Source organism: Acipenser ruthenus, chromosome 48 (assembly GCF_902713425.1).
Source record: "Acipenser ruthenus chromosome 48, fAciRut3.2 maternal haplotype, whole genome shotgun sequence".
In the NCBI taxonomy this organism is placed as follows: domain Eukaryota; kingdom Metazoa; phylum Chordata; class Actinopteri; order Acipenseriformes; family Acipenseridae; genus Acipenser; species Acipenser ruthenus.
In genome coordinates, this window is record NC_081236.1 from 1,886,122 (window position 1) to 1,900,236 (window position 14,115).

General features: G+C 43.5%; 1 protein-coding gene across 2 annotated transcripts in view; it reads left to right on the forward strand.

Annotated features, from left to right (window-relative positions):
• LOC117404602 (neuroligin-2) overlaps nt 1-14,115 on the forward strand; it is a 113,015-nt gene that overhangs the window by 92,581 nt on the left and 6,319 nt on the right. For both annotated transcript variants that reach the window (XM_059014421.1, XM_059014420.1), the window contains 4 exons: nt 2,265-2,450; nt 7,506-7,771; nt 8,353-8,512; nt 10,435-10,801. In XM_059014421.1, coding sequence (XP_058870404.1) covers nt 2,265-2,450; nt 7,506-7,771; nt 8,353-8,512; nt 10,435-10,801 — 979 coding nt within the window. The remainder of the gene's footprint in view (nt 1-2,264; nt 2,451-7,505; nt 7,772-8,352; nt 8,513-10,434; nt 10,802-14,115) is intronic.

Below are 14,115 nucleotides of genomic sequence, written 5' to 3' on the forward strand. Positions count from 1 at the left end.
ATTCACTGCTCTGCTCACTCGTTCATCAAGAATGGAAACCATACAAGAATGTACTGTCCGCCTGGCTCTGCATTATCTATCCAGCAATTCATACCTTTGATTGGGATCCCGCTGGGCTGTCAAAATCTGAACATATGACCCCTCTGTGGTGCCACTCTACCAATGTGAAGACAGGATTTTTCCACCTGTAACTAAGAGTAGGAAGAAAAAAATACATTTATAGACGTTGTCAGACTAATGCATAGTTTGGTAGCTTCACATTGTTTTTCCTTTGGTTTCTGTAATAGTTCTACGGAGGTTACAGATATCATTTTTCTTTCCTATAAGATTGTTTTATAAGAAGGTGCTTTGACCCTGGTGTCCAAGAACTGCTGTTCAGTTCTGGTTTCTTACCATAGATATATGTAATGTAGGTAGAGCAGCCTGTTCATATTAATAAGCACCAGCACCATCTAGTGCACAGTAGTGTATTGCAAGCAAAACAAAAGGAAGTTTGATCCTAAGTGGCCGATTATTATTATTTGTTTATTTAGCAGACGCCTTTATCCAAGGTGACTTACAGAGACTAGGGTGTGTGAACTATGCATCAGCTGCAGAGTCACTTACAACTACGTCTCACCCGAAAGACGGAGCACAAGGAGGTTCAGTGACTTGCTGAGGGTCACACAATGAGTCAGTGGCTGAGGTGGGATTTGAACCGGGGACCTCCTGGTTACAAGCCCTTTTCTTAACCACTGGACCACACAGCCTCCTGTAGAGCCTCTCCTGATTACTAGATGGCTCTTATTTCTAGAGCATCTTAATTTCAGGTGAAAACCCCTTACCACAGACTAATCATAAAACAATAGAGCCGTCTCTGTGTAATTACAGGAGGCACTGTTTCTAGCAGTATGCACAGGAGAATTCTGCACACACAGCTTTACGAAGTCTTGGCTGCTGTAGTTCTGTCAGAGTTCTCCGTATGGCAGTGTGTCAATACCCAGAGGGGAGAGAGCTTGTCATCTTGAATTGGGCAGTGTTATATTCCAGTCTCGTTTGTTCTGATGCCAGAGGATTCAGATTCCACCCTGCTTACAATCCTGCTCATATCCTCAATTACTGTTGTGTCAAGCCGCATTCTTCCACAGTCCAGCCTTTATCAGTGTTACTGAGGTCAAACTAGAAGGCTTTTGTCAGCGTTACCGAAGTGAAACTCGACAAAGTGGTTCGTACTGCAATTCCTCAAATAGTTTTGTATTGTATTTGTGCTTTGACTATGAGTTCTGAAGCTGCTCTTCAGTTCTGGTTGCCTGCATAGGTAACGGAGGATAGATCAGTCTTTATATTAGTGTGTACTGGCAATGCAATGCAGTGTGCTGCCAGGAAACAGAAATACCTAAACATAAATCCAATGACAAATGTTTCGACTAGAAGCAGGGGTGCAGAACTAGGGGTGCTGGGGGTGCGGCTTGAAATACAGGGGTGCTGGTGCAATGATAAATCCTGCCAGTTCAGTGAATCTTATGAGCTGTGTGTGCACTGTGCTTTTTTTAAATTGCTTTGGAACACAAGTGATAATAGACCAATCAGCTCTGACTGTCCCAGCAGGGGGGGGGGATATTTGATAAATCACACGGCTGCAATCTCACGAGAGTCGGTTAGTAGTTGGAACGCATTAGAAGCTTGTATACAGTTATTGAAAATGGCCCAAATAAGAATATATGATTTTTTGGGGGGGGTAGGGGGGGGGGATTCTTCAGCGGCACCCCCTGCTAAAATGGGGTTCTGCTTTGTGGAGCAACCCTAAAAACACATGTACACAGTGACATTCTGGGCAATCTTGATGTCCCTCATGTACAAATGTACCCTGGAGCATGAGTCAACCTTTGGAGCCGTCTGACTGTCCTTGTCTACAAAGACTACTGGAAATAAAACTGTTCAACCTGGTTTACAAAGTAAACATTTCTAAATTGCAGTATTTAAGTAGATCTTATACGCTGCTTTTCGATTTGTTTGCTCTGAACGGTTTATGGAAGCATGTTGTTGTAGCAAGTAGTGGAAGCATTTTTTACTTGATTAACAGGCGTTGATGCTGGCTTCGTTTTAGTAACATCTTCAACACAATAGAAGCCAAATGCATGCCTTCCATCATATTCAGGGGTTACAGTTTTGTTCAATGGCTTTCCCCCACTATAAACCCTGCCCCAGCTCCCCTGACTTGGAAGTCTGTCTCAGTGTCTTGTTCTGCTCTCCTCTCATGTGTGTGTTTTGTGTTTCCTCTGCAGGATTCCTGAGCACAGGGGATCAGTCTGCCAAAGGGAACTATGGGCTGCTGGATCAGATCCAAGCGCTGCGATGGCTCAACGAGAATATCGGACACTTCGGAGGAGATCCCGAGAGGATAACTATCTTTGGATCGGGCGCGGGGGCTTCGTGTGTCAACCTGCTCATTCTGTCCCACCACTCCGAAGGTAAACCCCCCCCCCCCCCCCCCCCCCAAACGAGAGTGGGTTTGTCCCGATTGATTTCAATAAAACACATTCCTGCAGTTCTTAATTGTATTCAACAAAATAGCTCCATAAACCTTACCTGTGTGTACATCTGTTAGCTGCATACGTCCCAAATGTGCAGTTTTTAAAGAAGTACACGATATTAGGAAATTATTTATTGATGTATTTGTGTGTGAAGGAGCACATGCAGCAGAATTTAACAAGTTTCCTTTATTGATCCCAATAATCAAACAGTCCCACTTTTACATCTTAATCATTATCATCGGACACAATGAAGAGGCGACTAGTTATTAACAGAAATGAAGCAATGATGTCAGTTACCAGTTTGTGGAAGAAGCATCGGACACAGTGCTGGTGTGTGTTCATGGAGGATCTTGCTGCTTCTCTAATGCAGCTCCAAGTGCTGCTGTTTTATACAGTCTAGACACCCCTTTGCGTGCACAGCTTAGTTGCTGGCTTATCTCTGTGTGGCAGCGACATTTTGACCAGACAACTCCTGCTTGCACCTGGTCAGGTGAGGTCAGTTTCACTGACACTTTCTCAGGCAATCAAACATGCTTTCCCTGATTGCAGCCAGATAACAGCATGTTTGGCACAGTTTTGTACTTATAACTCTTTACAAGGTTATGGCACACATTTATTTTACATCAGGTACTGCACGAGCTTAAAGAAAGTCATCAGTTTGCTTACTTCCTGGGTTTTCTGGGTCATCGGCTGAAAGCATGTCAATCAACAGGAGCAACAGCTGATTGGTTACGGACAGGACAGAAGCCAGTATCACCTGCTTTGATTGCAGCTCTGTGATTGGCCCGCCACACAGGAAGTGAATAGACACCCTGAAGCAACAGCCGTTTTTAATTGCATAGCCTCGTCTTTGAAATATCTGCAGGAAAAACTAACAGTTAGATAATCGATACAGTATTCATTACAAGAAAAATATATCTTAGGGTAGCAGTGTGGAGTAGTGGTTAGGGGCTCTGAACTCTTGACCGGAGGGTCGTGGGTTCAATCCCAGGTGGGGGGACACTGCTGCTGTACCCTTGAGCAAGGTACTAGATTGCTCCAGTAAAAACCCAACTGTATAAATGGGTAATTGTATGTAAAAAATAATGTGATATAAGAGGGAAGACAATAGATAGATTGGTTAGCACTCCTTTAAAGGGGGAGCAGTTTATAATGATGCATTGAAGACATTGAGAAAGACTTTTGTCATTGAATGTATTAGCAGTTCTAAATGTATTGTAATAGTCCCAGATAATAAGAGATTAGGACAGTCTTTCTCACGGCTTAGGTCCCTGAATGCAGTCAGTGCCATCGGCGTCTCTCCCCTTCCATCAGCACTGCATTCACGAGTGCTGAAGAGCAGCTCCGCACAAGGGGGCCGCGCGGAGAGGAGCTCTAATTGATTTCACTGGGAGATTGCCGGCGCGCAGCTTAATTATTCACCAGGACTCCTGGAGGGAGGGAGAGGGAAGGAAGAGAAAAAAATATTTTCCTCTAATAAATTCATAAGCCTGTCCTGCATAATTGAGCTTTGAAACCAACATCTTCTGGCTTCTCACTGCCAGAAAAAAAAAATATATAAGGCCTGAGCTCAGGAGTAGCTCTTTAAAGACACGTGTAAGCAGCCTGTAAAACAGTGACCATGTTCTATAAAGTGAATCTCCTGTATACTGAGGCTGTGTGGTCCAGTGGTTAAAGAAAAGGGCTTGTAACCAGGAGGTCCCCGGTTCAAATCCCACCTCAGCCACTGACTCATTGTGTGACCCTGAGCAAGTCACTTAACCTCCTTGTGCTCCGTCTTTCGGGTGAGACGTAGTTGTAAGTGACTCTGCAGCAGCTGCTAAATAAACAAATAATAATAACAATAATACTGCACAGGACTCTCCAAAGCCGATCGTGTACTATATAGAATAGAGTCCTGTGACAGAAACACAATGATTCTTGGTGGTAAATCTCCCTCCCAACCTGTGAGGTCGCTAAGTAACAGGAACAGAGTACCCTGGACTGTTTGGCCTGACACTTCATTCCCAGGGTTAAAAGCAAGTCGGTCATTTAGAAAGGGGGCGGAGCTTCGGTGCACTAACTCATCGACCCGGAAGGGAAATTATGTGGCAGCCGTGGATTGGAGGAGCGGCTGCAATCGTTTACTAAGGGGTCATGAGTGACGGTATAAGTAGGGGACGAAGCGACGTAATCTGTTTCTTCGTTTTGGTTAGAGAACAACCTGGAAGGACCTGTGGTTTGTGTAGAGAAAACCCTGAGCGTTTTGTTTGTTTATTGTCGTGAATTATACTTGTGTGATTATTTAGACGGCTAAACGTGATCCAGGAGCTGTCGCAAAAGGCCAGCACAAATCTGGACAACACTTTGTTTACACTAAAGTACTGTATTTTCACCACGAGCACTAGAGCATGCACTGCGGACTGGTGTTTGAGTTTGTGTCTGTGTTACGCGTGGGTGAACTAAAACAACCACTAAACAACATTGCACCTGGATTATAAGTGCCTGTTTCTTGATCACCTGCACCTGCACACTGTTAACCACTTTGCCACAGGTCCCCATTAGAGCTCATAAGCAGCAGCTTCGCTTCTAAAGCTCTTTGTCCGAAATACCCCAGTCATGTGAACGAATGCATCCTTCCTCTTGTTTCTAATCGCTCAGAGTGTAATCTTCTGTTACACCCAGTGCTCCAGATACGCTGTGTACTGGGTGTTTTACACATTGAAAAAAATGATCTTTAAATGTGTTATGAATACGCAGAGCCATTTTTCTGCACAGCTTGCTAGCAAGCTTCTTGTATTTCTCAATGGTCAATTGTGAACATATTCTCCATGCGGTAGCTAGAGAATGGATCATAAACATGCCGGCACACGTACGGTTGAATCCACTCCCTTGTATTTCTAGCTGGTGAATAAGCTGAATTTCTGAAAGGTCATAAATCTATACAATAAATACAATATTCTGTGTTTGGAGAGAGTCTGGGTGCTTCATATTTCTATAGCAAGGCGATTAATAATGTTGTTTCTTTAGAAATATATAGTATGTGCACTCAGGCCTTTTGTTAAGTATATTCCATCTGCAGCGTTGGGATAAAAAACTGCTTCTGTTTCTGTGTTTAGTTGCTTCATGGACATATTGTTTGTGGTAGATAAGCAAATAATTGCCCTGTTTTTTTAAGACCAAGTTTTCTACACTGGTTCAAAGTAACAGTACACATTGAAAAAAATATGAATTGCACATAATCTTTAAATGTGTTATGAATACGCAGAGCCATGTAAGGTTGTAAAAAATACATTTTACTCACATGGTGTCTAAATAGGAGAGTAAATTACTCAATGATCCACAACCTTATCTGGAGCGCTGCTTACTATGGAAGAATAGTTTGCTATGCATTACATTAACCTTGTCATGTGCATTAAAATAACATGTGTATCAAGCTTTTAGGGTATATAGAGCCAGAGATATACCAATTTGAGTAGTTTGTGTTTAATGAAGTAGTAAGTTTAAAATGCTAAAATAATTGTTGTTATGTGTGTGACCTCATTTTCTCCTAGCAGGTGCAAGAGGAAGACCTTAAAAGGAGCGGAAAGTTTCAACTGCTAGTTAGAGAGAGGAAGCTCTCTTCACTTTGTAACCGCAAGCTGCATCCGTGACATTTTTCTTAAGAAAAATGTCATGAAGTTTAGTTAAGATATTAAGACAGTACAGGATGCTTGCAAGTAGGACAAAGTTGTTTTTGTAGTATATGATTGGTCTCCTCTTGATCTTCCAAGCTGTTGCTACCTGACATATATTGAGTTAAGCTTCTGTGATTGGCTCGCAATAACTGTAGGTTGTAAGGTATATATCACGTTTACTGGCTCTGCGCAGTCAGAACTCTACTCGATGTTTTTCTAACACCTAGTGTGTTGAGAGTGTTCTCGGATTTGCAAATCATTAAACTTGTTTACTCAATTTTGTCTGTTCCACTGAGTCTCTGTTACAGGAATTAATCTCAAATCTTCCACCACACTTACACCAGAGTGTAACCATTAACCTGTCCCCCCCTGCAACACTCTGGAAATGCAGGAAATACATCATTATGAACTACTACTCAGAAGAAATGTGATATTTCCTGCATCCACTAGGGGCAGCATTGTGTTGCAGGGAGATTGCACTCTGGTGTACTAGCAGTAGAGAGAAGACATGTTTGAGATCGCTATTGAGGCCACAAAGTGATTCCAAACATGAGTCAAGATAACTAGTTGCTCTTTGAAGAAACAGCTTTACAATTCTTAACATTCTTACTGAAAATCCCAGTGGAAAATGGAAACTGCAAACCGAGTTCAAACATCCCGCTAATTCTCCGGATAGAGAAATTGATACATTTTTTATGATGTTTGCAAGTGTTATTATTTTTTTTTTGCAATGACTCAAAATACTGTTTTTTTTTTTGTAAGTCTGTCTTCAGGTGTCTCCATCTTGAGCTTAGGGGTACTCTTCATTTCTAGTTGCCAGCCACACCTCACCTCTCTCTCTCCTCTCTCCCCCTCTCCTCTCCTCTCACTCTCAGACAGTAACCCCTCTCTCCCTCTCCTGGGTCCTCTCCTCTCCTCTCTCTCTCAGACAGCAGCTCAGTGACCTCTCCCTCTCTCCCCTCATCTCTCTCCCTCTCTCTTCTCCTCTCTCTCAGACAGTAACCCCTCTCTCCCTCTCCTGGGTCCTCTCCTCTCTCTCTCAGACAGCAGCTCAGTGACCTCTCCCTCTCTCCCCTCTCCCTCTCTCCCCTCTTCTCTCTCCCCTCTCCTCTCTCTCCCTCTCTCTTCTCCTCTCTCTCAGACAGTAACCCCTCTCTCCCTCTCCTGGGTCCTGTCCTCTCTCTCTCAGACAGCAGCTCAGTGACCTCTCCCTCCCTCTCCCTCTCTCCCCTCTCTTCTCCCTCTCTCTTCTTCTCTTGCTCTCAGACAGTAACCTCTCTCTCTCTCTCTCTCTCTCTCTCTCTCTCTCTCTCTCTCTCTCTCTCCCGCTCCTCAGGGCTGTTCCAGCGTGCAGTGGCTCAGAGTGGTTCTGCGATCTCTAGCTGGTCAGTGAATTACCAGCCCCTGAAGTTCACACGGATCCTGTCCCGCAAGGTGGGCTGCAGCCTTGGGGAGACGGGGGAGCTGGTGGAGTGTCTGCGCAGGAAATCCTACAGAGAGCTGGTGGATCAGGATATCCAGCCGGCCCGCTATCACATCGCATTCGGACCTGTCGTCGACGGAGACGTGGTGCCAGACGACCCGGAGATCCTCATGCGGCAGGTCTGAGCAGCACCGCTCCACCCCTCCTCTCAACCCCTCCCTCTCCTCTTGACCTCTCCCTCTCCTCCCTCTCCTCCCTACCCCTCCCTCTCCTCCCTCTCCTCTCAACCCCTCCCTCTCCTCCCTACCCCTCCCTCTCCTCTAAACCCCTCCCTCTCCTCTCTCTCCTCTAAACCCCTCCCTCTCCTCCCTCTCCTCTCAAATCCTCCCTCTCCTCTCTCCTCTCAACCCCTCCCTTTCCTCTCAACCCCTCCATCTCCTCTCCTCCCTCTCCTCTCAATCCCTCCCTCTCCTTAACTCTTTCCTCTCAACCCTTCCCTCTACTCCTTCCCCTCCCTCATCCTCCCTCCTCCCTCCTTCTCCATCCCTGCCTCTCCCTCTCCTCCCTCCCTCCTCACCCTGCCTCCTCTCCCTCCCTGAGCAGCTCAGTGACCTCTCCTTCATTCATACTCCTCTCCTCCCCTTCTCTCTTCCATCATTTCTCACTCTCCTCCTCCACACTCTTTTCCTGCCACACCCTCTCTCTCCCCTCACACCTCTCTCCTCTCTGATGCCTCTCTCTCCCCGTGTCTGTGCTGCAGGGGGAGTTTCTGAACTATGACATCCTGATCGGAGTGAATCAGGGGGAGGGCTTGAAGTTTGTTGACGACGGCGGGACGGAGAGCGATGACGGGATCTCGGCGGCTGCATTTGATTACACCATCTCCAACTTCGTGGACAATCTGTACGGGTACCCTGAGGGTAAGAGACCGGCCTCGTCACAGCCAGGAGGACCTACAGCTGTAGATTCAAGTTTAGCATCACCTAGAATTTTAGGACTCAGACATAACTAATAATAAACTATATAAACATAATTTAGATATTTTATTTAACATCATGCAATCAAAGAAACAAAATGATATTGCAAGAGACTACCGGATGCCATAATTGTAGTGCATTATTTCATGTTAGATTTCAAATGATCACATTTTTCAATTTGTCACTTTTTGGTTAAGCTTATGGAAAACTACAAAGCGGTATGTAATTAGATATGTTAACATGTCTTTAACTGTACATCTGTCCATCTGCAGGCCACACTTACATTTTTACATTTAACTTGAGAAGTTATCCAACATCCTACCATTCTAGCACTTCACCATAACACATAATCTGCTTACCAAGTGAAATCTAGGTCTTTAAAATCACTTAGGATGGGTTTAAGAGCTCTGCTGGGGCTGTAGGGTCTTCTTTAAACTTTTTAAAACGTCCCCAGGATGTGACGATAGAAACAGAAATGATAGAAAGTGAATCTAAACTAGAAGAACAATACAAGAGTTAAGATGACCGTGCTATTTCACACCCATCCTAAGTTTAGCTCTGCTCCTCACAGCCGTGTGCAAATGTATCAGAACACCCCCATTGCTTCTGGAGTGTTGATTTGTTGTGCGTATTAAATCAAACCACTGGAACTGAAAATCTTGGAAAAATGTCAAAACAGGCAAATTAGTGAATGTCTAATTTAATTGATGACTTTAATGGGCCACACATGCAATTCATTTAAAACAGTAAGAGAAAAGGAGCACACAGCCACAAATGGTAAAATGCATGAGACTTTTTAGAAGTTGTGTAAGATGCCTAATTTAAAGTAAAAAGTGGTCTAACATTTTCACACATGAGTGCCTGTTGTTTCTGTATCACTGATAACTAAGGCTACGGTCATTTTTTGTTAATTTCACGGGCACGCTGTGGAAAAAAACAAGAATTAATGGAAATAATGTAGTTTTAGCTACAAGAGCTTTTAAATAGTACACCAAAACCAATAATATAAAGACTATTGCATTTACTGACCAGTTTAAATGTTACTTTAGATTACAAAACATACAGTTAGAGTTTCCCATGATTCCCACTTTCATGAAATGCCCCCTACGGACATTTTTCACGTCTCTGCTCAGCAGTGATCTTTGTCACTTTGCTCACACTTCTGTCGCCTTGTTATTTTACCCGATTTCACCCCACAAACTTCCACTCCACTCAGTTACACGCTCAGCTAAAAAACTAATTCGCTGACCTACATAGCTACATGTAAATGCATGCATACACAACCAAACAATTTATATACAGTATACTCGCAGATTTGTATTTTCAGTGCATAGCATTTTTGATAGAAATAAAGAAAGCGCCTAATCCAAGATTTCACAGACTTTGTTCAAATTCATAGTTTCCGTGACAAAATCGTAGCCTTACTGATTACTGACTGAAAATTGAAATTCTCACACCCTGAGGTTTTCATGCAGGCAGGTATATAAAGGATATCAATGAACCATCTTGAGGTGATCTGATTCAAGCATTCAATGTTGACCCAGGGGACTTTTTCGACCTCAAAAAAGAAAAAAGGACCAGGGGTCACAAATGGAGATTAGATAAAGGAGCATTCAGAACAGAAAATAGGAGGCACTTTTTTTACACAGAGAATTGTGGGGGTCTGGAACCCCCAGTAATGTTGTTGAAGCTGACACCCTGGGATCCTTCAAGAAGCTGCTTGATGAGATTCTGGGATCAATAAGCTACAACCAAACGAGCAAGATGGGCTGAATGGCCTCCTCTCGTTTGTAAACTTTGTTCTTATGTTCTTATGTTCTAATACATGTATACAAACACATTTTGAATATTTTTTTTTTTTCCAGGCAAAGACATCCTTCGCGAGACCATCAAGTTCATGTACACGGACTGGGCCGACCGCGACAACGGCGAGATGAGGCGCAAGACGCTGCTCGCGCTGTTCACCGATCACCAGTGGGTGGCGCCGGCGATTGCCACGGCGAAACTGCACGCGGAATTCCAGTCGCCAGTGTACTTCTACACCTTCTACCATCACTGCCAGACCGAGGCGCGGCCGGAGTGGGCTGACGCCGCTCACGGAGACGAGATCCCGTACGTGTTTGGAATCCCCATGATCGGAGCCACGGACCTGTTCCCCTGCAACTTCTCCAAGAACGACATCATGCTGAGCGCCGTGGTGATGACCTACTGGACCAACTTCGCCAAGACCGGGTGCGCTGCTCTCGCATTCAACACAACACGCTTACCTGGCTCTCCTGTCGTCTTGCGTTCCTTCACATTCACTGATAAAATGGCGAATTGCAGATAGCAAATGCTAAAAGAAACCGCCAAGAAGACTTCTAGTTGAAACGTTTGTCATTGAATTTATTTCTTCAGGTTCTTTTAGTATTTCTAAATTCAGCTCTAGTGAGTGTTTAATAGTTATGGATTATAATCTCAAAGTACATCAGTCTAACAGAATGCCACCACCTAGCGAAGTAAATTCAAACACATGTTATCTAGAATCGTTTATTTTTTCAGGAAAGTCAATTCCGGTTCATATTTATTTACAGTTTTCTTTGTTTGAACTAGAGACCGCTTGTACGAAGTCTTAATTGACAGACGGCATTGAATTTTCCATTCAGAGCTGTAAACAATGAGAGATGTGTAGGATTAATAATTTAGCTACTCTATTAAAAAAAGGAAAATAGGGGCTCCCGAGTGGCGCATCCAGTAAAAGCACTCGCTAGAGTGCAGGATGCGCTCTATAGCCTGGACATTGCGAGTTCGAGTCCAGGCTATTCCACAGCTGACCGTGGACGGGAGCTTCCAGGGGGCGGCACTCAATTGGCCGAGCGTTGCCCGGGGGGAGGGAGGGTTAGGTCGGCCAGGGTGTCCTTGGCTCACCGCGCACCAGCGACCCCTGTAGTCTGGCCGGGCGCCTGCGGGCTTGCCTGTAAGCTTCCCAGAGCAGCGTTGTCCTGTTGTCCTGACGCTGTAGCTCTGAGGCGGCTGCACGGTGAGTTCGCAGTGTGTAAAGAAGCGGGCGGCTGACGGCACACGCTTCGGAGGACAGCGTGTGTTCATCTTCGCCCCCCCCGAGTCAGCGCAGGGGTGGTAGCGGTGAGCTGAGCATAATAAAATAATTGGGCATTTCAGATTGGGGAGAAAATAATAAAAACTAATTGGCAATGACTAAATTTTTTTTAAAAAAAAGAAGGAAAATAGCCATTCATACCAGCTGCTTTCGCTGTCCACTGCATTTACATTGTAAACCCCCATACTGAAGTGAGACAGTGCTAGTGATTAACTCAATGCAGTGCTCTGTTCAGGTGAATAAAAATACAGGAGCGTTTCTCTCTCTCTGTGTCTCTCTCTCTCTCTCTCTCTCTCTCTCTCTCTCTCTCTCCCCCTCTCTCTCAGCTCCCTGGTCATCCCCTAATGAAGTTTCAGGCATTCTTTTTATAGAATGTGGTTGTTCCTAATCAACACCAATTATTCCATTGGGAACAGCCACATTCTCACATACTAATGACAGGGACAGGATTTAACCCCATCCCTGCCAACCCCACCAGAACACATAAACACCACAATATTTACAGAAACCAATTCACTTTCAGTCCTTTAAAGAAAAGAGGCTAAGAGGTTAATCCTTGTTTAGCACTCTGCTAATGATTATAAGAGAAAACTAGAATTGGTACTTTTACTTTGGTATTGGTAGAACTTGTACCAGTAAGAGTACCAGTACCAAACACTTTAGCAAATACTGCAGAATGGCATTTTTACATAGTAACCATGACCCTATGTGCACTCTATTATGAGTTATAAGGCAGTTTTACATTTGACCTTTAGGAGAGGTCATAGGTCACGGGCAATGACATTTTTTGATAGAGCATAGATGGGTTACTATATGTGTTCCATAATAACAATGATCTTATCTGCACTCTATTATGAGTTATAAGCCAGTTTTACATTTGACTGTCCCTTGAACAACCTTTAAAGACAACCACACTAGGATCATGTGTGACAATTTTTGGTTCAACTGGATGAGCGATTTCAGAGACAAAGGTTTTTGTAACCAGTTTTGTATGTTGATGATGTCATCTAACATGGCAACCATGTTTTTCATTGTAGCAACTTCCCTTTAACTTTCTGCGGTCCATTTATTCAGAGCGTCTCAGGCGCGTCAGGTCCAGTTTATTTTCTACATGCGCAGTTTATTTTAGACGCACTGTTTAAAAGTTGTTTTTTTCAAAGTAAAACCGGTTTAAAAGGCCCTGCATATCAACAGGACACTCAGTGCTGCATCTCCAGCCCTACCCCATCCCTTGTTCGCTATATTTTTCAAATAACTCTTAATAATAGTACATATCGATAAATCATCTCTTCATCACTCGTTTTATCACCAAAACCCTCAATAATGCGATCCAAGTCGTTATTTTATTACTATAAGATCTAAAAAAAGCTCTGCAAATGTCTGTGATATTCTCTGAGCGCTGGATGCGGAAGCAGCTATCTTGTTTGTGTATGTCCGTGTTATCTATGTGGTGTCGGGGCTATCAGTATTCATGAGATACACCCTTTTTTTTCGGCTTCTCTCGGATCCTATCGGTCTCACTCGGCCATTGAATGGTTTTCTCAGCTTTTTCCGGAGAAAGAAAGACTAGAGACCTGTTTTTTGCGTCTTTTTGATGACCGGAAAGGGAAAATTGCGATGTCGGACCAGGTCCGACATAGGACCGCAAAGGGTTAAAGACAACCACACTACGATCATATGTGCCATTGGGTTTGTTTCAATCAGACTAGCGGTTTGGGAGAAGAAGATCTTTGAAGTTTGTGTTATAACATAGGTACTGCACGATTTTGACATCATGCAGCATTGCCGTCATACCAACCTATCAGCTTCCTACGAATACCAGTTAATCTTGGACTATCCCTCAACATCTATTCCAACTTTCAGCAAGTCGTTTTCGAAAGACGAATTTTTACATTTAGGCAAAATGTTTTTTGTCAATCCAATATGGCGACCAAACCATGTGACGTAAATTCTTTAGCATTTTCCATCTTCCCATAAGCATCTACCAACCTACCGAATCTGGTGAGTTTTCGAGCAACTCTGACGGAAAGAAAAATAATAATAATAAGAATAATCTCAGCAATAACAATAGGCTTCCTAGCCGTGGGCCTGGAAGCCTAATAATAATAAAACATTGGATTGTGCTTAATGGTAATATTAACTTTCATATCAACTTTATAATAAATGCCAGAGAGAAGATCCATTAAATATGATTTCAGCATTTTAGAAAGCTAATAAAAAGGATCACATCCCGAAAGAGAGGTTTGTGTTTTTAATATGATGTTTATAGACAGTAAAAAAAAATTAAAAAGACTTTGAATAAAAATAATATTAAAAACGTTTCGGTTTTAATAAGGATTGCAATGGAAACTGTATGAAATGAAGTCCTCAGAGTCTATAATTCTTTATGCTGTGGGAAGAGAAAGCTCATATTGTTTAATTATACAACCGCACATTTCCTGTGACTTCA